At 45.5% G+C, this 25,842-nt stretch overlaps 2 protein-coding genes across 3 annotated transcripts in view; one reads left to right on the top strand and one right to left on the bottom strand.

Moving 5' to 3' along the window:
- Positions 1–11,635, bottom strand: part of LOC8039788 (putative oxidoreductase GLYR1 homolog) — an 82,631-nt gene extending 70,996 nt beyond the window's left edge. Inside the window, exons 1-5 of one of the 2 annotated variants that reach the window (XM_042289945.1) lie at positions 11,547–11,606; positions 11,402–11,438; positions 10,782–10,864; positions 8,258–8,387; positions 2,039–2,155 (exon numbers count right to left, since the gene is read on the bottom strand). In XM_042289945.1, coding sequence (XP_042145879.1) covers positions 2,039–2,155; positions 8,258–8,387; positions 10,782–10,864; positions 11,402–11,438; positions 11,547–11,581 — 402 coding nt within the window. In that variant the 5' untranslated portion in view covers positions 11,582–11,606. Of the gene's footprint in view, positions 1–2,038; positions 2,156–8,257; positions 8,388–10,781; positions 10,865–11,401; positions 11,439–11,546 lie in introns of both variants that reach the window. The other variant, XM_042289946.1, reaches the window with a different exon arrangement.
- Positions 11,636–11,824: 189 nt separating this feature from the next.
- Positions 11,825–25,153, top strand: LOC8039787 (putative Ras-related protein Rab-33). Its single transcript, XM_002413685.5, has 3 exons — positions 11,825–12,395; positions 21,876–22,091; positions 22,881–25,153. The coding sequence occupies exons 1-3, from the start codon at positions 12,183–12,185 to the stop codon at positions 23,142–23,144; spliced, it is 693 nt and encodes a 230-aa protein (XP_002413730.4). The 5' UTR covers positions 11,825–12,182; the 3' UTR covers positions 23,145–25,153.
- The last annotated feature ends 689 nt before the right edge of the window (positions 25,154–25,842 follow it).

Raw genomic sequence — 25,842 nt, 5'->3', positions numbered from 1 at the left:
TAGTGCCCAGACTACCTCCAAGCTAAGCATGACTTCTATTGGCAACATTTGTTCTAAACTGCTGGTTAAAGGGGTTAGGACACAGAAATAAACCGGTTGGATTTCTCTCTATACAAAATGTTTGCAGGCTACTTACCGTAAAATACCGAGCACGCACCCACTCAAAATTTGAAGATAATCACGTAAAACCCGGGGAAGGAGGGCTCCTAAGTTCAACAATATGTATAGATATTTCCTTTGTGTATTTTTCACATGTTCCTAAATTGAGGGGCGGGAGCTTATTGCGGAACGGGCGGATGCACGGTATTTTATGGCAGTACACAAACCAAGTTTCGTGATTTTTCTAGCACCGGTAACTTTGAGAATCAACTTTCATACATCAATCATTTGCATCTGTTGACCAGGCAACCTGGAGAGAACTGTCTTAACCGACAAAAAGTATCTGCATCGTGGTGTCCATTAAAGGGATACTGCAATGAAACTCTACCGCCTATTTCATAGTCTAAATGTCCACCACGTCCTGGGCACACGAGACAGTCATCTTTTCAAAAAAAAAATACATGAAAACATAAAAAAAGGAAGATGAATGTCATTATATCTATTTGAACATAAAAGCAGTGCCGCTCCACGGATGTACGGTGGCAAGCCGCATACGTGCGAGCTTTTTTGAACTTGGTTGAACCAACTTTTCCCTTCTCTCCCGCGGCGATTCAACTCCTGCGGGGAGTGGTAACAGAAATGGCCAGGTTTTGATGCACTGATGCCACTTAGTGGCGAAGCTCCCAACCACACCAGCTTCCACGTATCTTGCCGTGCGAGAAAATGCGACGTCACGAATGCGATGCGTCTCGAGAGCTCCCGGAAGCTGGCGTAGTTGGGAGCCTTGCCACTTTGTGGCGTCAGCACGTTACAACTCGGCCGTTTTAGTTGCCCCTCCCCGCAGGAGTTGAATAGGCCGAGAAAGAAAAGGAAAATCCTTTGGTGCTGTTTTGAGCAAAAAATTGGTGTCCCTGTGGTGTGGTCAGAACGTGGTTGACACTCAGACAATAAAATAGGCGCTAGAATTTCGTTGCAGCATCCCTTTAACCACGTGATTGTAATCCGATAGCTGGATGCTCTCTTGTTCTAGGCCTATCCATGCTCACACGCTACGCTGCTACTCTTATTCCCTTGCCACCTAGCCTGTTCCTCGCTCCTAGTCTCTCGAAACAAAAGATTCTGGCGACGTGAGTGACGCCTTAGACCCTGACAGCTTGAAATGCGGGAGGGAAACGAGAAAGTCAAAAGATAAAGCAGCTCAAGCGCCGAAACAGCCAAGCCCGCGAGTGCAGGCGGGCAGATATACGCGTGACATATGGAGACGGGGGTGCCACAGAGTTATTATAATCTAGAGGGAAAGGCCCCATGTATTTCGGCCGCTTCCAGAACGGCAGGGCATAGATGCAGGCATCGTGGTCCCAACGGGATTGTATATTGGTGGCAATGCTTTGATACGCACAGAGAAGCTAAAAAACACCGCTTCCAAGGTATGTACCTAGTTTTTTCTAGCTTTAATTTTCACGAAAACACCGGCGTCGCAGATTGTACAACATAAATTTAAGTTGACGAGTACTCGAGCAACTTCAACTCGTTGCAGCAAAACTAACACGCCTAAACTATTGTCTGCTTTCATTCTCCGCTCTTTTGTTGCCCTCTTTCTTGTCCTTTCACTTGGATTCGCCGATGCGAATACGTAAGATTTGCTGCGTTCTGCTTCCGCCTTTACCTCCTGGGGGACGTACTACCTCAAACATGGCAGCCTTCCTGAATGGGGGGTCCGAGGATCCCGAGATACGACAGAGTTTGTACACGAAACTAGTGAGTTGTTTACAAAAAAAGATGTTTAGCAAAGATATAGCGACATCTAATAGCAGTTATCTCGGGCATTGTATTTTTTTGCATGTCCTAACCCCTTTAACCCGTGGAGCCGACACACTAGCGTTACAAAATCTTTTTCTCTCTCCGCTTCCTCAAACTTAACTTTGAAACGGCTATTCACCTTGGCTGGGGTGGACAAAGCGCCGCGGACTACGGGGGCATCTTTCTCAGAACCATTAGGAAAAATTGTGGATAGCTCCTCATCAATGCTGGGCAGATCAGAGCTCCTGACCGGCTGCTGCAAAGTGCAAACACAACAGCGTCAGTGATGGGGGACGCAAAAAAAAAAAAAAAAAAAAAACGGCGTGCGTCAAGAAAATTATAGCCTAATCGTCTTCACGAAGAGCTGGGCCCCCTGCCCATGGTACATAAAATAATGCACGATAACGTTACGAGTGAGAAATGAACCGTAAGGCGACCCGGGGGACGCCAGTCCAAACTATATTTCTCGGACATCGTTACACTTTTGCTAAGTGCCTGTCCCATCTCCCACTAGCTTCGAGGTCAAACGAGCGCAATACAATTGCGTGTCAGAAGAACATTGTTGTTATCGTCCATTGACAGACTTGTTGGGCTAGACAGTGTAGGATGCACAGGAAACGTGGAAGCGCAAACATAAGACGGACAACCGCTCATCCGTGTCCCCGTCTTCACGTCTGTCTCTGCTTGCTGTCACAAGTTTCCTGAGCCTTACCACTGTTCTGGGTGTGTGCACAGGGAACGAGCATCACTGTGTGCAAACGGTGGAAAAAAATATGTGCGGTAGCTTACACGCAAAACTAAGATCACTGACAGGCTGAGAACAGCAGGGACGTCTTTCAGTTGTTTTGCCTTCAGCACGAGCTTAATACTATTACAGCACCTCGGCGTTTCGAAAGCTTCGAGCATGCAAACACAGCCAAAGCATGATAGAAGGCTGGAGAACGGTCATTCAAAAGAGACGCCCCGCCATTCTCGTCTCCTCTGCAACCGAGTGCACATAAATGCCTTATAATAGGGATCTCCCCTACAGGCAGACTCGGAGCAATCAGAAAGGGCCCCACACTCGTTTGTTTGGCAGGGTTGAAGTTGAGTCACACTCACATTGAAAAATGGTAAACAAACCAGTAAAATGAATAAACAATCACTTCCGCTCAACCAATAGAGCCTTCTAGAGACACATGCCTCTAGATTCCCACATGCCGTAACCACACAAACACTCGTTGAAGAAATGCTCCATCTCAAGGGCTCTCAGCAGCCTCACAAGAGTTAAGAAAACCTCTTGTAAGCGCTCTTGCAATCACTTCTGTCCTCCTTCGATGATGTGCTACCAGAGCTTGTTGTCTGTCCCGAGCACATTGATAATGTCGGTCTGTGAAGCAGCCCAAGCAGAGGAGAAGATCAGTCTCAGAACTGCGAGGGTTCATGCGTTGCTGCCATTTCTGTGCCGACATTTCAGCACACACTGAGCCAATTCTTTTACATTTTTGTAACTAAGTTCAGTACGGGAGAACCTCGTTGGTACACCGTTGAGCGGACAGCGAAAACAAGAAGAACAACATAGTCCCGAGATGGTATGTCAATCGTCTTGGAACACTCAGACTCACGTGAAACTAAGTTCTAGAAAACAAGCGTCTGCAGGCAGACACAACCCCATTTTGCTCTCTGGGCAACTGCTTCAAAGGTGCACCGATCCACACCAAGATGTACCAAGATTCTTTCTGAGGCATGGACGAGTGAGCCCAAAGCCCACAACGATTATTTACTGCAACATCGGTAGGGCTGACATGATTCTGCGGTGCTCCACAAGAAAGAAGAAAACATCTCCTCCTCCTTTTCTATGCATCAGCGGTCCATTTCCCAAACAAGCACCCACGAGAGAACCTCGTATTTTTGAGAGTCGCGCTGCTTCGTCTTGCGGAGACGACAGTGACCAACTACTATGACAAACTTGTGTTTGTCCTTTGTCCCCATTGTTCCCTTTGTCTAGGGATTATTTTCATCATTCTTGTCCAGCTCCACTTGCACCTTTGCATTAATTTCATTTTACCAGCTACTACTAGGTGTTGACATCTTGAAACTGCCTTCTCGAAGTTGGAGGACCAACAACACCTCCAAAAACATTTGCCGGATAGAGGACGCTTGTGAAATGTTTGCGGGGGGAAAAACTAGGCACCTGTAGCGGATAACGAGAGCAGAGCACGTTGTACTGGTTGGAGCTGGTCACGTGAACGGACGTTTTGCGTGGATTTTTTAGTGGCCTTGAAGATATTGAAGTGCAATGGCGATCACTGCTTGCCAAATTGCCTGCGCTGCTGCTTGGGTAATTTTTAAAGGGGCCCTACAACGACGTTTTGCTGTTGTTTAATCGCTGCGGACCGCGGCGATTGAGGAATGTGGGGAGGGAAGGGAAGACGGGGAAAGGAGTTGTGAGCTGCCCGGGAACGGGGCAGCTCTCTCTCCTCGGCTGACCAGGACCAATAATGTCACGATTCCGTCACATGCTGTGTGCGTTCGACACTGCGGGGTGCCCCCATAAGAGGGGGAGGTTTTTGCATCGTCCGGTTAAAATATGATGCACTGATATTTAGTTAATCTCTCCGTGTCTGCTGGGTTGCCCGAACCACAAGAAATGGTGAAACAGCAAAAAAGGAAGATGCTTAAATAGGATTGCAGGGCCCCTTTAATTGAATAAGACTTCTAAGCTAGTAAAAAGTTCAAGAGCCAATGAAAGTGTTTTACAAGCACGTATTTCATGTTAAAAGCAGTTTTTGGTAAAGTACATCATCCAGCAATCAAGCTAAGTGCGGCTTTCATTTGTTCTCGTTACATTTGCTAGAGAAGATGGCTAGGATCAGGGTGTCGGAACGAAATGCTTTTTGTCCCAATTATAGTTTTGTCTATAAAAAGCATTCTGTTCCTGTTCTGCTTCAGAATAAAAAAAAAATTATGGTCCGTAACGGTTTCTCTTTGAGTGCGAAGAAAATCCAGAACCAACCAAGTGTGCACCTCTTACAACGACAGAAAACCGAGAAATCCGGGTAAACGACACTGCGAGGAAGAACGGCCCAAGGCACTGATCACAACCTCAGAAACAGCTTGTCATTAACTGTACCCAGTGAAATGCGAGACCTCTTCCGACAAAATGAACGTCGGCACTGAGAATGCCCCCTCCACACTGACCTGTGTGGCTGGAATGCCAAGGGCTACCTGTGCTAATGTGTACAGTTCCAGTTGGCATTCATCTCATTCTTCCTACAATGTCAATAAATTCGTGGCTCTCGGAAGGCGTTGCTCCTTATCCAGCATTTCAAGCAAACATGCTATGTCCAGTGGGCCAAGCTCACACGCCTGACTTCCCTTTAAAGGGGTACGGAAGCAAAAATTGAAATATTCAGATTTCGTTCGGAAATGAGTCAAGCATGACAATAAATAACCATAAATGATAATCGCACGTTTGTATTTTGAACGATTGGCCATATTTTTCGTTCCAAACGGAGCACTCGAGCAAGCGCTCGAAGAGAAGCGAACAGAGAGCGCGATGCGTCATGGGATAACCGGCGCAAACAAAAACAGAAAGAAAAAATTTCCCGCGTTCGTGGAGTAGCAAGGCAGGCGTGGTTATGAGCTTTGCCCTTGGTGGCGTTGTCAGCGTTGTGGTGGTGTCAATAGCGTCAGCGCGCTACAACCGAGCCGTTCGAAGTGCCCGTGGGGTGACGAGCGTATGGCTGACCCAAGGAGCACGCAGCTTCCACAACACTGTCAGCTTAGGGTTGAACAGGTGGGGAAAGCAACTTTTGCTCGAGTTTTGAGCGACGGGCTAATCTTCTAGGGGAAGAATGGCTGTGTCCGGTTGCACGAACGAGGGTCCGAGAAAGAGGGGAGTCCTTCCTTTCCGTCTTCTTGGACAGTTTGGTACAATCTGCGACTTGTGAGTTGAGGAGGAAAGCTACGAGGGAAAATGTTGAAATGCCAAAGAGCGGCGCTGCTCCGAAGGAATCTGCTACGTCACGACTACGCAGCAGATTCCACAACGTTGCTAGACTACCTCCCAAATAGGCTCTGCATGCATCCACCAGGTGCACATTGAAAGATTGTTTATTTAGCTTTAAAATTAGTTTTTTTGCACCTTTCAACGGAAGGCTGGTGTTTTTGAGGTTAGGGTGGAACATGCAACACATTCAAGCTAGATAATGAGCGCTGAAATTTCGTTTCCCTACCCCTTTAAAATGGCAGTAAACCAACGGCAGTTTTCTACCTTGCTGCGTAGAATGAATGCTGAAATATTTGAACTTTCTTTTAAAACCGAAAACCAATCACAAAATTTCTCCGTTTCACTCCTGAACAAAATGATAAATATTGTTTAGATTATGCTTGCAATTCAACCACAAATATAATTTTTTTTTTTTTCGTTTTTGTTTTTGCAAAATTGTTTCTGGATCTTGTCAGCATACCAAGCAAGGCTTAGCGGAGAGGCAAAAAGGCAGAGCCCCATCACCCCCTTTACCAGCAGAAGTATAAGGCTGCAGCACTGACTGTACTATCCTGGCCAACACAGCACAGAAAAGTCGACGCAAAGCCTATCGTAAGAACCCGAGAGCAAACTGGGTGAAAAAAGGCGTAAACTTAATTTCAAAGTGCAACCAAAAAAAGTATAAGGACTTACTGTAGCCAGGCTGAGGATACGAAGCCTTTAAAGGGATACTACAACGGAATTTCAGCGCTTATTTTATGGTCTATATGTGTTCAAAGGAGGAGTGTCACATCGAAGACACCAATATCTTGTTAAAAGAGTCACGAAAAGTAATTATAAAACAAATTAAACGATTAACAAGGAGCACCTGGTGGAGTGGCTAACGCCTCGTTTGTAATGCCCGTCCAGGAACCTTGAGAGCTAGTGACGGTGAGTGTCTCGCCTCCGGCCACGACGAGAGAAGAGGGGCAGGAGGAACTCCCGTCTTCCCGAGAATCCCTTTTGTGTGTTGCAGAAGTACCTATTGTCCCCCTACAAGATTATAGAAGATTAACCCGTCACTCAAAATTCGTACAAAGGAACAACTACGCCATCCCCTCGACGTCAGCCTCGCCGTAGCTTTGCTCGTCCCGAGACGAACTACGTCACGATTGCGCCGGATGTCATGTGCTCTAAGCTGGGCCTTCTCCAAGCGCTTGCTAGAGTGGGCAGTTGATAACAAAAAATACAGCCACCAGGCTCAAAATACAAACATGCGACTGTCATTTAAGGATTATGCGGATCATATTCAACCTATTTTTGAACACTACGGATATATTTCAAATTTTGTTGAAGTATCCCTTTAAAGGAATGTGAAAGTTGGTTTACATTCACCGACAGACTTTCTGGGACAATTTGGCGGCGCCATTATTACTCATCCCACGGAGTTAAAGGGCAACTCCCGTACAAAAAGGAACCAAAATAAATGACTGATATCTCTTTAGCGACACGAAATGTGATCCCAGCCGAAATATTTCGTCAAAGCGAAGCCGCGCACTCAATTAGAACAAATTTTAAAGATGCGACCAGCGCTCTTTATCGGCCGGCAAGCGGTTTAGCTTTCAGTCGAAGAACACTGGCCCAGCACACCTGTGAAGTCACGTTGCAGTGGAGCCGCGAGTCATTGGTTGTACTGCATACCGCAGGACCACAATGATGTCAAGTCACGGCCGGAGATCAGTGTTGCCATTCCTCACAGATAGTTTTGGTTTTGCTGTAGACGCTCAATCTAAACTTTGAGCTGTGATATTTATAGAACCACACAATATAGAGAAAAAGAAAAGATACCTAGTAATTTGGGGACACTGCGTTAGCTAAAGAGTCGTAATCTCAAATTAAAAAAATATTGACCAATAGTGCCCTTTAACGTATAACAGGGACTGCAATTTCAGAGGCCGTTCAGCTCACTGCTAGGATTTTCTGGACTTCGCCGTGAAACCAACAAAGCCATCCGGAAACATGAATGTGTCGTGCTCTCATGGGAGTGACCACAGGAGCTACAGCAAAGCTTGTTGGTCACATGCACACATTTGTGTTTTCCGACGGCGGCACAGTACAGGGAGGCGGAAGTCGCCGTCCAACTGCAAAACGAAGTCAGATGTCCATTGACCAAACTGGGTGCACACCAACGAGGTTCTGCTATACAGACTTCGCTTGTATCCTGCGTAACACAATTCCCCATATGGCACCATCCCATCTCCTAAATCAGACGGTATGTCGCACAGATCCGTGGAACATAGTCTTTCAAAAGTCACATCTTTCGTTTGTGCTGGCATTGCGGAATTTCGTCACCTACCTGTAGTGTTTTCAATAAAAATAACAAGCTGAAGAAACAGGAAAGTATCTCACCTCTGGCATGGTCTTGACGTAGTCTTCAATAGCCTCAACAGCCTCCTTGAAGCTTGCTGTTTTACTCGACTTGGAAAGCTGATCCTTCTTGCCCTCGTACGGCTGAATCTGGTCCTCCTGGATCCACGCACTGCAAAGTCGCCAAGGTCCGGGCATCGGATCAATGTTGCATCGAACGTCGAACAAGTATTGCACCGGAGGTGTCAAACTCTGTGGTCGCAGTGCTCAGGTTAGGACACCAACATGCCCGCGTAATAGAAAGCACAAAAATGCTGACAGCTGGCAAGTCAAAATGGCCGTCATCTCTATGACAGACCTAGAACAACAATGCGAAATTAGGCCTGCAACGCGTAGGTAAATATAATTTTGTTGATTATGAGCGATACTGAAGCCCCATGTTATACTTTGGTATTAGGAGGGTGTAGGCAAACATCTTTACAGTGAAGCTGATCATCCAGGAACTAGAGAGCGCAATTCTCACACTGTGGCACAACCACCGCTGCAAATTGTTTCATTTGATCGTGACCCACTGTGTTCGACGTCATTGCCACATAGCTACTCAATTGCAAGTTCTCTGCCTCATTCCTTTATTTGCTGTCTGCCATCAACTTGGAGGGGCCTGGATCTAAAACCGGCACACGTCCCCTTTTTGCTTGTGCCCCCCGCAGCTGTACCACGAGCGGACGGCCACAAACTGCACTGAAAACATTTGGGACTTATTTTTTGAAATGTAAGGCGCACAGGTCACCCAGAGGCCAAGACTAGCTTGGGCACCTATGTTTCGTCGCCTGGAATAGGAAAAATTTGAATTTGTTGTATGGATATCTCGACAGTGGGAAGTTATGGTCACTAACAGGATGAGAAAAAGATGGGAGACATTTCAGCTGATCCGCCTTTAGCGTGCACGGCTAAGGCAAAGCGAATCTAATGGCTAAAGGCAATGCAAGGCCTACGGAAAAGCACAGCTAAAGGTAAGGAGCGTGTGCTGGAGGCCAGGTGTTTAAAAGAGACGTCCTACCCTTCTCAACGTGCCAGCAATTATTTGGAATTTTCAGCGATGGTGGCATTGTAATGTGAGAATTGTGCTCCCTATCTCCTGGACGATCGGCTTCAGAATGAAGGTGCTTGCTTACACCTTCCCGACGTGGAAGCAAGAAGTAAGACTCTAAAGCCTTATACGCACAATGCATCTTTTCAAAGCGCCAGTTTAGCGAAACCAAGATTTCAGGAAATTGGCCTGTTCTCACGTGGAGTTTAACGCGCGAAACCTGTGACGTATTGACTCATGAGAATTTCGCCAAACCTTGTCATCTGCGTGGGGGATATCAAGCCTTTCGCACCAACATGATATGAAGTACGCACAGTGTGAAGAGACAGTCTGTTTTATTAATACCACTCAATAAACTTCGTCAGATACGGCTCACTGGGTTTACTAGTTCTGCCAAACCTGGGAAAGACCGCGAATGTCAATTAACAGGCGGATGATCTCGAAGTATTTCCAACATTTTTGCACTGCTAAAAGAAATTATCCCCAAATATCGTGTTTATATGCGGTGCTTGCACTCGTTGCGGCTGTTGATGAATCTGCACCGCGCCACCAACCCATACTGCTAACAAGCCGTTCATACACTTTCAACCGAGCAGGACCCGTAAGCATTGCTTCTCCGCTTGTCGCTCACCATGTTTGTTTTTCTTTTTTCGGCTTTGGCTCGGATACGGAATCGGCCAAAAATCAGACTCCTCCAAAAGCTTGCTCTGCCTCAAAGGTCAGGCGCCATAGCCAAGTCGAGCGGTCATTGGCAGCGTCCGCGTTTTTCCTTCGGGTGATTGACAGGCCTCGGCGAGGATTCAGCAAAAAATTGCTCCAGAAGCGAGGAACACGCACCACCTTTTTGGTTACATTCAGACGGGGAATTTGTTTCCCTAAACCTAGTTTCGTGACACAAGATTTGCCAACAACATGCATTGTGTGAATAGGCCTTTTTAACGCTCGCATTCCACAAAATAAAAATTACTTTGCGTTGCAGAACCAACCTTGTACGGCTGCTCTACAAGGGCGGCACTCACTTGATCAAATGACGTTTTAGCGAACGCCCACAATTCACCGAACGACACTTTAGCGAGTGGGCCAAATGGGTTCATATTTTTGTGAGCTGCCGCAGACTGTCGCCGCGAAGCGGCGTAAAGCGCAGCGCAACAGATGGGTTAACGTGCGCCCCCGTTATTCGCTCAAATGTCGCTGTTCGCTAAAATGTCATTTGCTCTTGTGATATGGTCCCGTTCTACAACCATCCGGATGTTACGGCTATTTTGATAAAAACTAGTGCGTCATTCCCTTTAAGTCGCAGAAGTTGCGAGCAGTCTTCGCTGAAATGGCAACTGGCGTCCCCACTGCAGTTGGTCAATTTGACCAGCGTAGTACAACCGCTATCCTGGGGTCCTCAAGGTGCACACGCCAGTCGACAATCACGCAAAAACAAAATGTGCAAAAAAAGAAAAAAGTGAGAAAGGAATTTGTACTTACTAGTTGTTTGTTCCGAAGAAGAAAATACACTGCATGGGTTTCTTTAGTGCAGGACGCTTCACATCCTTCGTCGGGTTGGCAACCTTAGGTGGGAAAGGGAAAAAACAAGCAAAAAGAAACATGGAGTGGAAATTGAACACTGAGCAGCGCGCGTCGAGTTCGAAATTCGTTAGAACGCGAGCGTGGCTTTTACCACGCTCTTTTACACACACAAAGAACGTTTAGATGCAGCACTAAAGCAGCAACGCAGCCCAACGTTCCTCAATCAAGCGAAAACATGCAAAAGAATCGACACAAGCGTGTCCGGTGAAGAAAAAATTGCGCGGAGAATCGGCCAGTTACAGTCGCCGCAAGAGTTAGTTGATACGAGTTTTGGCGGAATCTGCTAGGCCTAAAAGCATAAACACCCTGGGTTCGCTGACGTCTTTGCCGGTTCGGCGAAACCGAAAGCGACTCGCGCGAATCGCAGAACGCCAAGAAGAACGCCGAGACGACGACTTCGACGTAAACGAAGTGATCCATTTCGTTCGCTTAATACAAACATCCAAGCTGCGTCGAGTGGCGATTTTTGAATTTGAATAGTCGTTGAAGTGTAGGCAGTGCGAACAAAGCGGACTTACCTTGCCGGGCCACGGCGAAAAGCCTTTCATCTTTGCCCTGAAAAAATGTAGAGTTAGACCGAGGGTAAACTGGGGTTTCTCGCTGCTCGTCATACGAATTGTAAAAATTTCTCTCGCGTTTCTAGCGCGTAAAAAATTTCCTTACCATACAGGGTCACCGATGTTGTATTTCGTCGCCATGCTGGATTCAAGAGCGCCGCGGTGGCTGTCGGGATTGAAAAGGAAACGCATTAACAACCCACTTGTCACATCCATAGTTTCGTATGACAAAAAGTAAACAACAAATTAAATAATGAAAATGTCAAGACAGTTACTTTGCTTTTATGTCTTTATTTAAATACTTGTGCCAGAACAAGGTTGTTTCCTAAAATTGAACGCTGCAAACGCCTCTCAATCAAGACATACGGGAAAGCAAGCGGGAAAGAGACACACTACTCTCGTTGCAAACATGGCGTCTCTGAGCTGAAAGTCGAATATCGAAACTGACTCTGTTGTCGTGATTGTGAAACTGTCGCAGCGCTTTCTACGATCCCAAACCAGCGGCGAACTGAGCACTGGACGCACGAAGAGGCGCACTCGATCCCACCTTTCTAGTCACGTTTGTCGCCTCAAAACGTGCCGAGTGTCAAGAACCGACGCAAAGCCTGGATGTTGTAAACAGCTGCATTTGTTTTCCTTCGAGCTCGAGCGACACACCAAGGCCCAAGATTTCACCCAAAAGCCCAACGCTTCACTCAATTTCTGATCGATCGTTTGAATTTCTGTCTCGCCGAGATCGACGATGGAGGAAACGACTCAGGGCAGCACGCCAAATCGGGTGAGCGTGGAAAAACAGAAGCGCATTTTCAAGATCATCGTGATCGGCGACTCCAACGTCGGCAAGACCTGCCTGACGTACCGCTTTTGTTGCGGCAAGTTCCCTGCCAAGACCGAGGCCACGATCGGCGTCGACTTTCGGGAACGGACCGTCGACGTAGACGGCGAGCAGATTAAGGTAGGTAGGCTAACGGTCCGAAACAAAGATACAACGCTGATTACGTGTACGCAAGATCGCTGGCTCGCCTTCTCGTATCGGTCGCGCTTTCATCTGTTGACGCACTGACGTTAACGTCCCGGTAAACTTCGGAAGCCCTACACTCTGTCTCATCTCAAAATCGAGCGGGGCCAAGATCTAGTGGCAAAACAATCACCAACACGCAGACTGAAATCAATGTTGTGACGTATTCGCGTTTGATTGAATCAATCGGGCATTGTTTTATTTGCGCAATGGAAAAGAGGGAAAGCAGGAGGCGTGCACGGCTAGCAGATACGTATATAAGCCGTAGGCATGGGCGCCTACTAGCCAGCCTCCTGAGCACACGAGGAAATACAATTGACCGAAGAAATTTAGATTACAAATAAAAGTGAAATATATCTACAAATGGAAGGAATGATGTGACTATACAGGGTATGTGGAAGTAAAAAATAAACTAATCATGGCCAAACTTCTAAGGGGAGTATGTTACTTTCAATTGGCCATTATTTTTGCTTGTTTTTGAGGTCCCTCAGTTCGCCGCTGAGGACTAACTGTGGTACCTCTAGAAATCTACCAATAAAGGATCGGCATTCCTCACTCTTTCCTTGGGTGAAAAGAAAGAGCACTTGTTCCTCAAGGAAATGACAAATCTGCTGAAGGCATTGTGGGCACATCTTCACAACTATTCGAGCCACCTGGTTGATATACCTAAGAACGACCTAAAACCTACAAATACCTAAAAGCGTTCAAATGCTTCGTGAACGGCAATGCATCAGCGGTGGGCACCTACCTCCCTGAGGCACCGAAGATATGCGTCGAGCTTCCTCAGGGGCGTCGGCGTGCCGGGTCTTGGTTTTAGCAGAAAATCTTCCGAAAGCTTCTATTACGCTTCCCTTAGTGCAATGCATGCTTGGGCAGTAATTCAATTACTGTAATTTAATTACTCTTCTGGTAATTATAATTGTAATTAATTACTTTTAGCAAAAAGGGATTGTTATTTAATTTCTTTCTATTGTCAGTAATTGGAAAATTTTAAGCACAATTACAATATACTTTGCAAGACTTTGCAGTGCCGACAGAATTTCTCTGTAAGCCTCGGCGCTCGCACAATCGGCCTAGCGCTCGGTGACACACACGCACAAATTGACACGCACGCCCAGCAAAAATAGCGTTGCGTTGTGTCTTGTTTTGTTACTTACACTGCGGGCTGAAAGACAATCCTCTTTGGAGCCTACCTCGATGGCGCCGTGTAGCGCCGTCTGCGGTGCGAGCAGAGAACAATCATGTAAACATGCCAGAATATTAAAGGAAAAAAAACTTGAGCTTGATCTTTCAGATGAGGTTGGGAATTTTAATTGGCTATGAAGTTATTTCTCTTTTTATTTTGCCAGTTTTTTGTCCCTCCTCCAGTGCTGTCACATGTTTGTATCTTCGTATTATTTTTAAGTTTATTTCCTGGTGGTTTTACTTTGCATGTTATTTGCGTGAGCATTCTGGCGATTGACCTCGCATCTGTGAATATGGTCACCAAGGATTTGGGAGCCCCGATTTGGTTCTTATATATTTCTGAGCCATTATAATTTCAGCTCAATGTAAATAATTTACAATACCATGATGTTTGTATGTGGATGTGGTCGTATTAGCACGTGTGAATTTTAGTTTTATATTAACACTAGTAAAATATTCACATATGACTAATTGTCACATTTTGATTTGCCCGGCTAACAAAAGTCTGTCAACCCAATTTTTTCTTTAGCGATCTGGCGTCTTCCAGCATATGAACTAATTTATAATTAATTATTAAATATATAAGAACATAGTACCTCATTGCCCCAAACTGTCAAATTCTATCATGAATTTGACAAAATTCGTAAAAGGAAAGTACAATACGTGACACTTATGCAGCGATGCTTAAGCCTCTTCAAACATTGGGGCAAGGTATGAACAAATATGCTGCATTTTACACAACTCATTTAAAGTTATACGGCCCAAGTCGGGTCGCTTTCATAAATAAGTAATTCTAAAGTAATTCAATTACTTTGTAGAAGTAATTTGTAACTGTAATGAATTACTTTTCACATAGTAGTAATTGTAGTTAAACTACTTTTGGAGCAAATTGTAATTAAGTTAAATTGTTGAAGTAATTTGCTGCAATGCGAGTCTCTTTAATGCACAATTTTCTAGTATTTTGAGTTGCTTGCTTTGGTATTCAAGGTTTTTTCCTCGATCACCGTGCACATTGCATTTGTACGTGTCGTAGTGGTCCATAGTTGTACGGAGATGGTCGGTTGAGGCACCGCGGCGCCAGCGCTGCATTCTCACGTTTCGTGCGTTGCGTCTTCTGTCAGTGGCTCATTGAAGTAGGCAAACACCGTCTGCCAATGCCGTTGTCTTGCAATCACCCAGGCTCGGCGGCGTCCGTGGCGTTCCCCGTCTTGAGATAGTCAAGATGACTACACTGGTGACATTTTGTTTGCACCGATACGTATCGGCACCTGAAAAGCATGACACTGGGACACTGGGGCTTTTCTAGAGCGTAGTTCTCACGAGATCATCATGTGAACGTTTGTTTCACTTTTCCATGGAATGAATCGCGGGATGGTGTCTTTCTTGTTTTTCATGTGCAAAGATGGTCTTTTTTCTCTCTTTTTGTAGCCTGGTTGGCACATTGTTTCCTGTTTGTGTAAGAGTGTATTCCTTTCGAGTGGGTGTATTGCATTGTTTCTTGTTTATTAAGCAAATATGTACGATATGTATCGTTTCGAAATTCTTGTCGAAAACCTTGTACTCCCCCCTCATACAATGCCCGAAAGGGCGCTTTGAGGTAAATTAAATAAATAAATAAATAAATAAAATTGCTTGCTAGCGAACCAAGAATTGTCGCCGCAGGGAGGCGCTTTTGGTAATTTACAATCCCGCAAACTTCCAGTCAAATTGGAGGACAAACAAACCCCACCATAGCAACGCTTCTTGTTAATGTTCATAAAATTTTTAATGACCAGTTCTCCAGGTCCCGTTTGCTGAGAGCTGGTTAGCTTTAACCACGGCAAAAAGTGAACAGCCCTCCCCTACTAGGTACATACAAGTACCTAGCCAAGCTTGACGAGGGCTGGATGCACGATAGCCGAGTGTTTTATTATGGGGAGGTATCTCGTGCCACTTACTGGTTGTAGCGAATATAAGTGGCTTTCATGAAAAACTTTTTGCAAATGGGGTACCTGAGTAAGTGCGCTGCTGGGTGTTTGCGACGCAGCACGGTACACATTTGAGCTTGAGAAACACTTTTTGTTGCTCGCGGTCCAAAAAATCGGTAAGGGGTGTTGCTATGTTATTTAATGTTTGACTGTCTGAGGTCAAGACAGGCCTGGTTGAAATTTTCTTCTTAGTGCGAAAGAGGACGGCGAAGTTCAGTGTTAGGAAACGATGAGTAACAAGTGCGCAGTGAAAGGCGAGCGACACACCGGCAGCATGGTCGGCTAGCATCAACGTTATTAGATTAGCTCAGTTACGGAACTGCTCATAGACGCCGCTTGCACGGGCAGTACCGCCCCTCACTCACCCGACTCGCCTCCCATTGTTCGACGTGCCGGATGGCTGCTATGGTATCTACAGTGTATTCTATGGAATACAAATGTTTCGAAGCGCACCATCAAATGGCGTTCCACCATACTCCATGGGCCACTCAGTTTTATAACGAAAATCTAGATGGCACTTTAAATGACGGGTAGCGGACTGAATTGAGTGAAGGGGGTACCCCCTTTTGCGGGAGTTCCACAACTGAGGTCCCGTAGAACACCGCGCATCCGCCCATTCTACATTAAGTGCCCATTATCAAATTTGTGAGGTCTAAAAAACACGCACAATACATTTATATGTAAAATTGATGACCGGACAAGCGCCCATCCCCCATTTTTTTGCTATTACCCCAAAGTTTGAGTGGGCGCTTGCCCGGTATTTTACGGTAATCTAGTAACGTTGACTAGCATGCAAGAAGTGGGTGTAAAACCTTCTCTGTAAAAAAAAAATAGATTGCATAGTTTGGCTCCTGCGGAAATTGGCATGCGGTCTGCTTCTTCGTGCCATTAAAGGGATATTGAACCGAAATTTCGAGCTCACTAAACAAGGCCGGGCGGATAGGCGGGAAGCTGCAAAACCAAAAAATATCACTCATTCGGCGATATATTTAACGGATCGCGATATTTTTTGGAAAAGAAGTGCGCGATTGAATCCGGCCGACGAGGCCGACGATACAAGGCACGTCACGATTCCCATTCTCTCTCTTCCTTGCTATGTCCCGTCAAGCTGGTGAACCGAAGCGAGGAGGAGAGAAGTGAGGCCGCTTCTCCTCATTCTCAAATTCTCCCGGAGGACAGTTACGTCAAAGACCTCGCTTGATCGCGCCCTTCTTTTACAAAAGTATGGCCATCCGTTTGAGATATCGATGTACGAGTGATGTTTTGGAGTTCGTAGCGTCTCGTTTAACACTTCTGCAGCCTTACTTTGCGAAATCCAAATTTCGGTTCAGTATCCCTTTAACGCCCAGCCGATCGAGTCAACACAACCCACTAGGATTCCAAAGACTTGCCATGTTGACAATTACCGCGTCCCTTTAGGCTTAGGAATTGCCAGAATCAAAAGACTACCCAAAAAATGGGGATAGATCATTGCACATACTTTGCAATTTGAGCGAAATAAGACAAAGCAAAAGCCTCCTGCACCATTCATTGTTGACAGACATGCCCGATAGTGCGGTGACTAAGACATATTAGTACCAAGGCGAGCGAAGCTGACTGGAAGGGGCACCGCCATGTTTCCCCGCCATCCCTGCTCTGCCAGTCACTTGACCTAACACTCCCCCTCGTAGGGAAACACGGTTAACTTTCTGCCACGGTTAAAGTTAGCCAGCTTCCAGCAAACGGGCTCAGGCGGTTAGCTAAAGGACCGTTTAGCGAAAGATTTGTTGGGGATTTGTAATATTACTCCTGTAAGACAACCCATCCACTCTTATATGTTGAATAGCACAACATGAGGTCCTCGCTAAATTCCCAACTTCGTGATTCTTGCAGAACTTCATCGCCCCAGGAATTTTGACATTCCTGGGCTCAGAATGCCTGCCGAATCGGAGCAACCGGAAGTCTCTTGTGTAGCAAGAGATTGTTTCTGTTTATAAACGATGAAAGGGATCAATAGGTGCAGAAGAGCGCACAACAGACTTGTGGTGAAACCGCCAAGGTCGTCAGTGGTCCGAGGCAAAGGATCAGTTGGATCGCAGCCGAAGCTATCACTTAATGGAGACACTGATTGTCGCCATCGAATGGTAGCATCAGAAGTTAATCGTCACGGCACTCGTCGTCTTTGTGCGTTTGTTATCGGCTAAACCAAGCATCCACCGAAAAAAGTGCACGATCATGGGGCATTCATTGTTCGCGTTGTGTGCGCAGCTGCAATCCGACTTTGAGGGAAAGGGAATATAGGAGTTGTAGGATAGTGTTAAACTTGGGCCACTTGGTTATGCACGGCGAAATGAGAATGTCTAAAAAAAACATGTCTAGAAAACATATAAGTTGAAGAAGGTTAGCATAGCGCAGACCAGCACCTGGTGTGTTCAATTTTTAGACTTATCTCTTTTGTCTTTTTATGCTATTTTTGAACATTATTATGTTCCCTCTTATCCACTGCTGAATTGACGCACAAAAAATAGAGAACCAGCTTTACAAAATTTTTGGTTTTTGATTTGCGTAAAAAATGCAGCTGTGGTAGCTCTGTCTAGCGTGGTACACCAGTTGGCTCAGTTAGCGACAATAAAATGTTCTAACCAAAGGTGGTTTTAACGAATAAGTGTGCTGTATGCTCTGGGGAATATAAAAACCCAAATGCTGGCAAAAAAATGTTTTTGTTTTCACATTTTCACATTTCCCAGTGCAGGCAGTGCACTTATTCTCTAAAGCTATCTTTGGTTAGAATGTTTTCTTGTCGCAAACTGTATTGCTACGTGTTGTGTTACTATGTACGTGTTGTGTTGCCACATGAAACATTCTTGGTTTAGCGCTGGTGGTGTACAGCCGACTCGCATTAATTCAAACTCCAGGAAGCGAGAGTCTAGTCTGAAGTATCAGAAGTTTGAATGATCAAAACTTCATCTAAATATGATGTGAGGCTAAATAGCAACTTGCTGTAGATAGGAATAGTTACAGATACCAAGCAGATGTTTACACTTCCCTCTACAGGGACCTATTTATAAGCAGGCACACACATAAAACATTGGTGAAGTTCGAAGCGAATAGTGGTTTTAGCCGAATATATTTTAATCTAATAGTTTCTCCCAGTCTCTTACTATAGAAAATTCAGCCGAACTCATGAAGGTTGTTCCCAACCTTCCACTTGTCCACTTCTAAGCTCAGTTAGTTTTAATATAACTATACAGCCTTTTCATGGCAAATGCCACCAGGCAGTGCAGTCTTTGACGTTCCAGAGAAATTTTGGTTCATAAAAAGGATGAGCAAAGCCCACTTTAACACCACTGCTTGAAATGTCAATGAAACATTTAACCACCAATTCTCCAGGTGAATGCCAAAAGAACCAAAAAATGTGAAATCTCTTAAAATATTTACAATATTCTTGTCAACCAACTTGCCTCTTCCAGGACGTTAAATTGTATGTCCGAATGCCCTCGTTAAATCTCCAACTTTGTTGTCCGTGTAGCATTTATGCTTTCTAGCACTGGTGACATCAGCAAGCTCGACAGGCTTGCAAAGATGGAGCGAACAAATGTCGCTTGGGACGCAAATGGCAGTTCATTTTTGTAAACAAAAGGGTCTATATCTATGAACCGTGGCCTCAGAAGGTCCAGTGCCTACGTTGAGGTGGCATGTAAACGACAGATTTGACATAAAATTAAACCTAGAGAGACGCTCAGCTATGCTAATTGAGGGAATTTATATATCTGCTTGCTATATGCAAATATTCTTTCTTTAATGTCAAATTTAACCACATCAGAAAAAAAAAAAGCATGAATAATGAAAGCAGATTGTCAGGACAGTTCTGCTTGCATAATTGCGGTAGGTTAGTCCCATTGAGTGCACTCCTCAGCGAGCACCCGCATACTGCAGAAAAAAATGACCACGAGCTTCGCAGGTATTGTTTTCTTGCAGTACACAGGTGCTCAGTGAGAAGTGCACTCAGCAGGGTTAACCCACCACAGAGCCGTATGTGTAAAGAGTTTGGCCATTCGTTGGAAAGTATAGGAGACAAATGAGGAAGCGCCATTGGCCGAAAGCGGGCTGGGCGTGTTCCAGGGCGTCTTCACAAATTCGAATGTAACCAACCAGAAGCTGGAAACAATACCCTGGCGGCGGTCGCGAGAAACAAACCTGATAAGTGCATCCGAGTAACTCTCGGTGACTGAAAATGTGGTACACGTGATGTTTCAATCACGCTCATCTAAAATGATGGTGGAAGAGTGCGACTAGCGGAACGAGCGACATAATCCTTACGCTCATCGCCGAGAATCTGCCGCCGAGCAGTCACACTCTGCCCGAGCAAAACAGAGTTGAGCGGCGCATTCGTTTCTTACATCTTTCTGCATGATCATGATCAAAACATCATGTGCACCCTATTTTCAACCACAAAGAGTTATTACACTTCACTCTTATGGGCTTATTAAAACCATATACGAAGGTATACTTTTGATCAGAACTGTTCCTCGCTACCACCGCTAGGGGATTCTTTTCGGCTTCTGGTTGGTCAAGAGAGCATGCCAAGCCCTCTTTTTGAGTCTGGTGCACGCCCTAGCTCTGCTCGCACCTCCCATTGACCAAACTCTCTCTATACACGTCTTTGACCCACCGCAATGAACAAATAGTATGAATTAAGCGAAAATGCTGTATGAATTAAGTAGCTTATAAATGCATGAGAAACATGGCGGAAGAACCAAAATTTTTTAATTTGTTTGAATTAACCAGAAGTATGAAATATCAGAGTTTGAATTATTGCGAGTCCACTGTACTAAACCATGCACCAGTGCTAAACCAAGTGTTAAGTGCAGTTAGTGGTGAGTTAGTGTTAGAGTTCGTTGGAGTTAGAGTCGGTTACAGTTAGTTAGAGTTAGGGGTGCTAACTCCTCTTTTCACTTGTCAATTTTCCTGCTAAATGTAGCGGGTAAACTGAATTTATGTGTAGGTCACGCAATGACATCATAGTGATGTACATTTTTCTTTTAAATTTAGCGGGGAAACTGAATTTGTGTATACATGTTTGCAAGTACGGCCTTCGGGCGCGGCCATCTTACTCATTTCGGGTGCGCTTGGGTACGACCATAATCCGCTTATGACGCCTTGCTAATGTTTAACCACCAATTCTCCAGGTGAATGCCAAAAGAACCAAAAAATGTGAAATCTCTTAAAAGTTTTCGAATATTTTTCGGTTAAGGAGTCATAATCGGATTATGGCCGTGCCCAAGTGTTACCCAAGCGAGCAAGATGGCGATGCCCTGAGGACGTACTTGCAAACATGTATAGGTCATGTGACAAGTCATGTGACATTATTTTTCCCGCCAACTTTTGTGGGGAAACTGAATTGGTGTTGAGGTCACGTGATGTCAATTTTTCTGCTAAATTTAGCTGGGAAACTGAATTTATTTGCATATAGACATGAAGCCATGCCACGCTATTTTGCCCTCTAAATTTAGCGGGGAAATTTGCGGTCGCGCTTTTGAGGCTTCACTTCATCTTAAAACCTAACCTATAAACGTTAAAAAGAAAAAAAAACTAGCATGTGCGTATGTATTTTCTGCTCGAGAAAGCAGCTGTGAGATTTGCTGAGAGAGATAAACGTTTTATTGCAGTAGTTGTTTAATTTGTTTCTTCTTGTTGCAAGGCTCCCATATCTTGTGGGCTTGGGAGCTGTCATTCTGAGTTCACCGCATTGATGTTGGCGTATAAGAGGTCGACAATGCATTAGGTGCGACTTACATTTTCAATTCATTTTTCACTTCATTTATTATGCCGTCAGAACTTGAGGACAATGGGAGGAATTTCAAGAAGCAAAAGTATACAGGCAAGCTGGTTAGAAAATGTCATAACCGAAACCGTGAGGCATGGACAAATCAAATTTCACTCAGTGCTGAGTAGGCACTGCACTGTGTCTGTACATTGGAAAAGGTAGCATCACATGCAGTGGAACGCTGACACAGCAGTGATATACATAGTGCAAAGTCAGTGCTGTGTCCACAGCATTGAGCCAGCTCTGTGCTGTATGCGCAACGATTATGGTCTACATCAGTGCTGTGCCAGCACTCTGCTGCATGAGACCCTGCGTTTCCCAATGTACAGACACAATGAAGTGCTTCCTCAGCATGGAGTCAGCACCGACAATAGTGCTGATGAATGGCTGGTTTCGAGCTATTTAGTGCCGTGCCATACGTGTGGAATGGGCCTTCACTCTCTTGCCATCTCGATGCAGCTCCAGCTTTGGGACACAGCGGGGCAGGAGCGCTTCCGCAAAAGCATGGTGCAGCACTACTACCGCAACGTGCATGCCGTGGTCTTTGTCTACGACGTGACCAAGATGGCCTCGTACCAGAGTCTCCCCCTGTGGGTGGAGGAGTGCGACGAGCACCGGCTCACCAGTGACATCCCCCGCATTCTTGTTGGCAACAAGTGCGATTGCAAGGAGAAGGTGGGGCTTTGGCAATGAAACCGCATTTCCTTTGGGATGTAGAATGGACAGGTGCGGTCATGTGTCGTTAGTATACAGACACCATTAATATAAACACCCCACTTTAGAGGCACCATGTTTCGGGAACAAACTGGGTAAATATGTGCATCGTTACGAACAACTTGAATTATGGAGGCTTTTTTGGTGGAAAGGAGGTGTCCATATTAACGAGACCCCACTGTACCATCACCGCAGATTTCGAATCTTGCCCAAGGTGCCCATGATTCAATCGATGCTTGTTGCATAAAAGGCGCCATGTAACAGATTTTGGGTGCATGTTAAGTGATACCGAGATGGTTCAATTAGTTCTCACTCCATTGCTGGAGACTTGCCATCAAATTAATTTTTTTTTCTACATTGCGAAAATCTGGAAAAAAAAAGGGGGGGGGGGGGTAAACATCTCATTTGGTATGTAAACCCTCAAAATGTCCTTTTACTTAATGTATGTCATGCACAAAAGTGGCTAAAATGTGCCAGTTTGTTTGTCTTCACTCACCCGAAGGGTTTCCCAAGGCGCCGCATCCGACTGTTTTGCATGCTTCCACGAGCTACTGCTGATTCAACTTTTAGCTTAAATTTAAGCTCAATTTCCTTCCAGAACGCTTTAAAAGAGAGATATCTCTAAACCTAGTAAAACTGGTGCTTCTCTTACCAACTCAAATATAGTTTCTCCCATCTCTCACCCACTTTTCACTCCTTCAGCTTTTCCCGATGTAGAAACTTGCGCTGTCTTTCCTTCCTTCCTCCCAGGTTGCCGTGAGCACCAACATGGCGCAAAAGTTTGCTGACCTGCACAACATGCCGCTCTTCGAGACCTCGGCCATGGACGAGAGCGAGTCGGACCACCTCGAGGCCATCTTCATGACCCTCGCCCACAAGCTCAAGAACTCCAAACCTATGATGACGGCCACCTCCTCCCTCTGGCAGTCCAGCCATGCCGAGGAGCGCTCGCGGAGCGTCGTGCTACGCCATGCAAACGACAGGAACTACAACGAGTCCACGTGCATCTGCTGAACTGCCTTTTAGCTTCGGTTCCACTTCGCCGGATCCGTTTCCGTCGGACGCGAGATCCGTCGGATGCAGTTTCGCCGGTTCCTGTCTCGCCGGAACTGGGGTTGCATGGTACGTGTCTTTGACTGGGGCGGTCACCGTCCTATCCTACCCACTCATCCAAAGGGCTCCCAAAGTGGCGACAAATAGCACCGCGCCAGCCGGCGCGACGTGGCGTCAAATGGTGCAATCCTTGCGGTCGGTGTTAGGAATGCTGGCGAAAAAGGCAGTCCGACGCCGGGGTCGCTGCTTTAAGCCGAGGTCACGCCGCTCGAGCATCGTACAAAAGACACAACATTTGATGCATACATGATGATGTATGTTTCGAACACGTCTATAGCAAGTTTTTGTGACAGGATTGTCATACGAGGAGGGAACGTACCTTGGACAGTGTCTGCAGGCCGTCTTTTGTGTGACACGTTAGCGGTGGGACCGCAGCTTTAGTGTCTGTCAACCGTCTGGCTGCGGAACGGCCCACGGCAGGACGGGTGTCTGCCGCATCCGCGGCTGTGCTGCCACCAGGACCGCGGCAGACGACGGCGCAGCAATTTTAGGACGTCGCGAGGCAGACATAGAGCGACCACTTTTGAGGACGCGGTAGACATACCAGTCGGAGACGCGCTCCAGGCAACCTACCAATACCAGTTTTTCGTCAGGTGTCTGCACCACCCAATTCGTTTTGTTACGTCATATTCCAGTTCTCATTGAGGGTGTGCTCGCAGCACTTGCATGTCCCACTGAACAGGCTATGCTTAGAGCATCTACACCCCGATCCTCGATTCGCTCATGGGCGCCGCCATTTTGGTGCTCAGTGCAGAGCAGGCGCAGTCGGCGGTTGTTATAGTTCTCAAATTCAACTTGCCTGCGCTTCGGACACGGTGTCAGGAAGCTCGAGCAATGTCTTTTTGCTCCGTTGCAAACTGTTTTAACATTTCTGGCGAACGAAAAGGCGTTCTCGAGATTTCAGATCGAGGTTCGGATAACTGACAACGATGCTTTTAAGCCCCAAGATGGTTGAAGTGCCGTTACTTTGAAGCATAGCCTATTAAGTGGCTCCAGTCCAAAGCACACTTTCTGGTTCAATTCTAGCAGGATTTGCATCTCGAGAGGTTCTGTTCATCGGGTGGCGCATATGTCCTGGATTATTTTCTTTGTCGGCAAAGCTTCTGCACGATTTAAATTTCATTGAGGTTGGCCGTGCACGGCCGTGCCTGCTATGTATTGCTACGGGTGGATTTATATCGATATCTTATTTAACTTTTTTTAGCCCACATTATTTGCTTTGAGTCAAACTTTTCCTACGATGAATAAGCCGAGCGATACGGCGTATTGACCCTAACAAATCTGTACCAACACTCTTGGGGGAGGATCCCGTTGGTGGCAATGAATGTCTTGTCCGTGATGCGAGTGCAACACTACTTCACGGCTTGGAATATCACGTGAGGCAAGCATTTCTGCATAAAGTGCGTTGGCTATAAAAAATGTTTCTGGTCAAATGACAGTGCTTCATCCCAAAATGGCTTTGCATAAAAAAAAGAAAGACATTCGACTTACAAGTTTTTACAATTTTCTCCTCTGTATAACAATTCCCTAGGGGCAGTGTACTGGATTCAATGACATTCCCTCGATCGGTGATGGATACTGCGACTAGAGTGGCATGTCACTGTGAGATCACTTTGGGCGAGTGCTTTGTATATGAGACTATGTAGCATATGTATAGGGATGGTACGTATGACTTGACACAAGCGTATTTCATGCTTTCTTTGTGTTCTCAGTTTAGAGGTGTGACGATGGTACTGTTTTTCATGTCATGGCTACGGTTGAGGCATGTATAAGCACACTGGTGCCTCCACAGGAGGCAGTTGACGTGCTATACAGCATTATTCTAGTAAGGTGTACTATAATGATAAAAAGAATGTGAACATACTTTGTTTTCAGAATTTTTGATTTTAATAAAAGTTTAGTATACATAAGAAAGCTTTTTTTGTGTGTGTGTGTGTACTGTTGAGCAATATTTCCCTGTGTAGAACCTTCAATGCTTGCCCAGTGGACTTGAAAGTAGAGGAGATAAAAAATAATTTTGCTAAATGATTCGGCATTAAACCCGCTCATTTTATTGAGGATGCAACACATAAATTCGTAGGTAACTAGTGCTTTCTTTAGGCTTGCAACCGCCAGTTGAGTGTTTTGGCATAAACTAAAACATAAAATAACATTATAGTAGAATGATTTCATAGTGTACAGCGCACTAAGCATTATGTCCTGCAAACAATGCACAACACTTGTTTTGTTTTTGTTTGTTTTTTCTATAATGAAAATGGAAGCGTGTTGGAGATTAGAAGTCAATATCATTTCTGTGATGTCATTATTCTTGTCTGCGAAATTCTATTTATCTCGGGAGGGTGAGCTTCTGTATTAGTCCATTGGTGTCTCCAATCTTGTCATTCGAGGAATTCTCGTGAACAAGATGTGACGCATGGTTAGCGCCACATCTTGTTTACCTTGGAAAAAAGAAAGACGTAAGTGGCTGTCAACAACATAATTTTTCGCCAGCGCCACCAGAAACCACACACGGATTAGCAAAACGCAGGGTAGAATATGGACGCCATTGGCTGTGGAGCAGCAAGATGACGCTCAATATCATATTTAAAAGAATGATCAA

This window comes from Ixodes scapularis, unplaced genomic scaffold (genome assembly GCF_016920785.2).
Source record: "Ixodes scapularis isolate PalLabHiFi unplaced genomic scaffold, ASM1692078v2 PGA_scaffold13__105_contigs__length_92229423, whole genome shotgun sequence".
NCBI lineage: Eukaryota > Metazoa > Arthropoda > Arachnida > Ixodida > Ixodidae > Ixodes > Ixodes scapularis.
The sequence above is the reverse complement of the archived record's forward strand: the minus strand, read 5'-3'. Positions and strand labels throughout refer to the sequence as shown.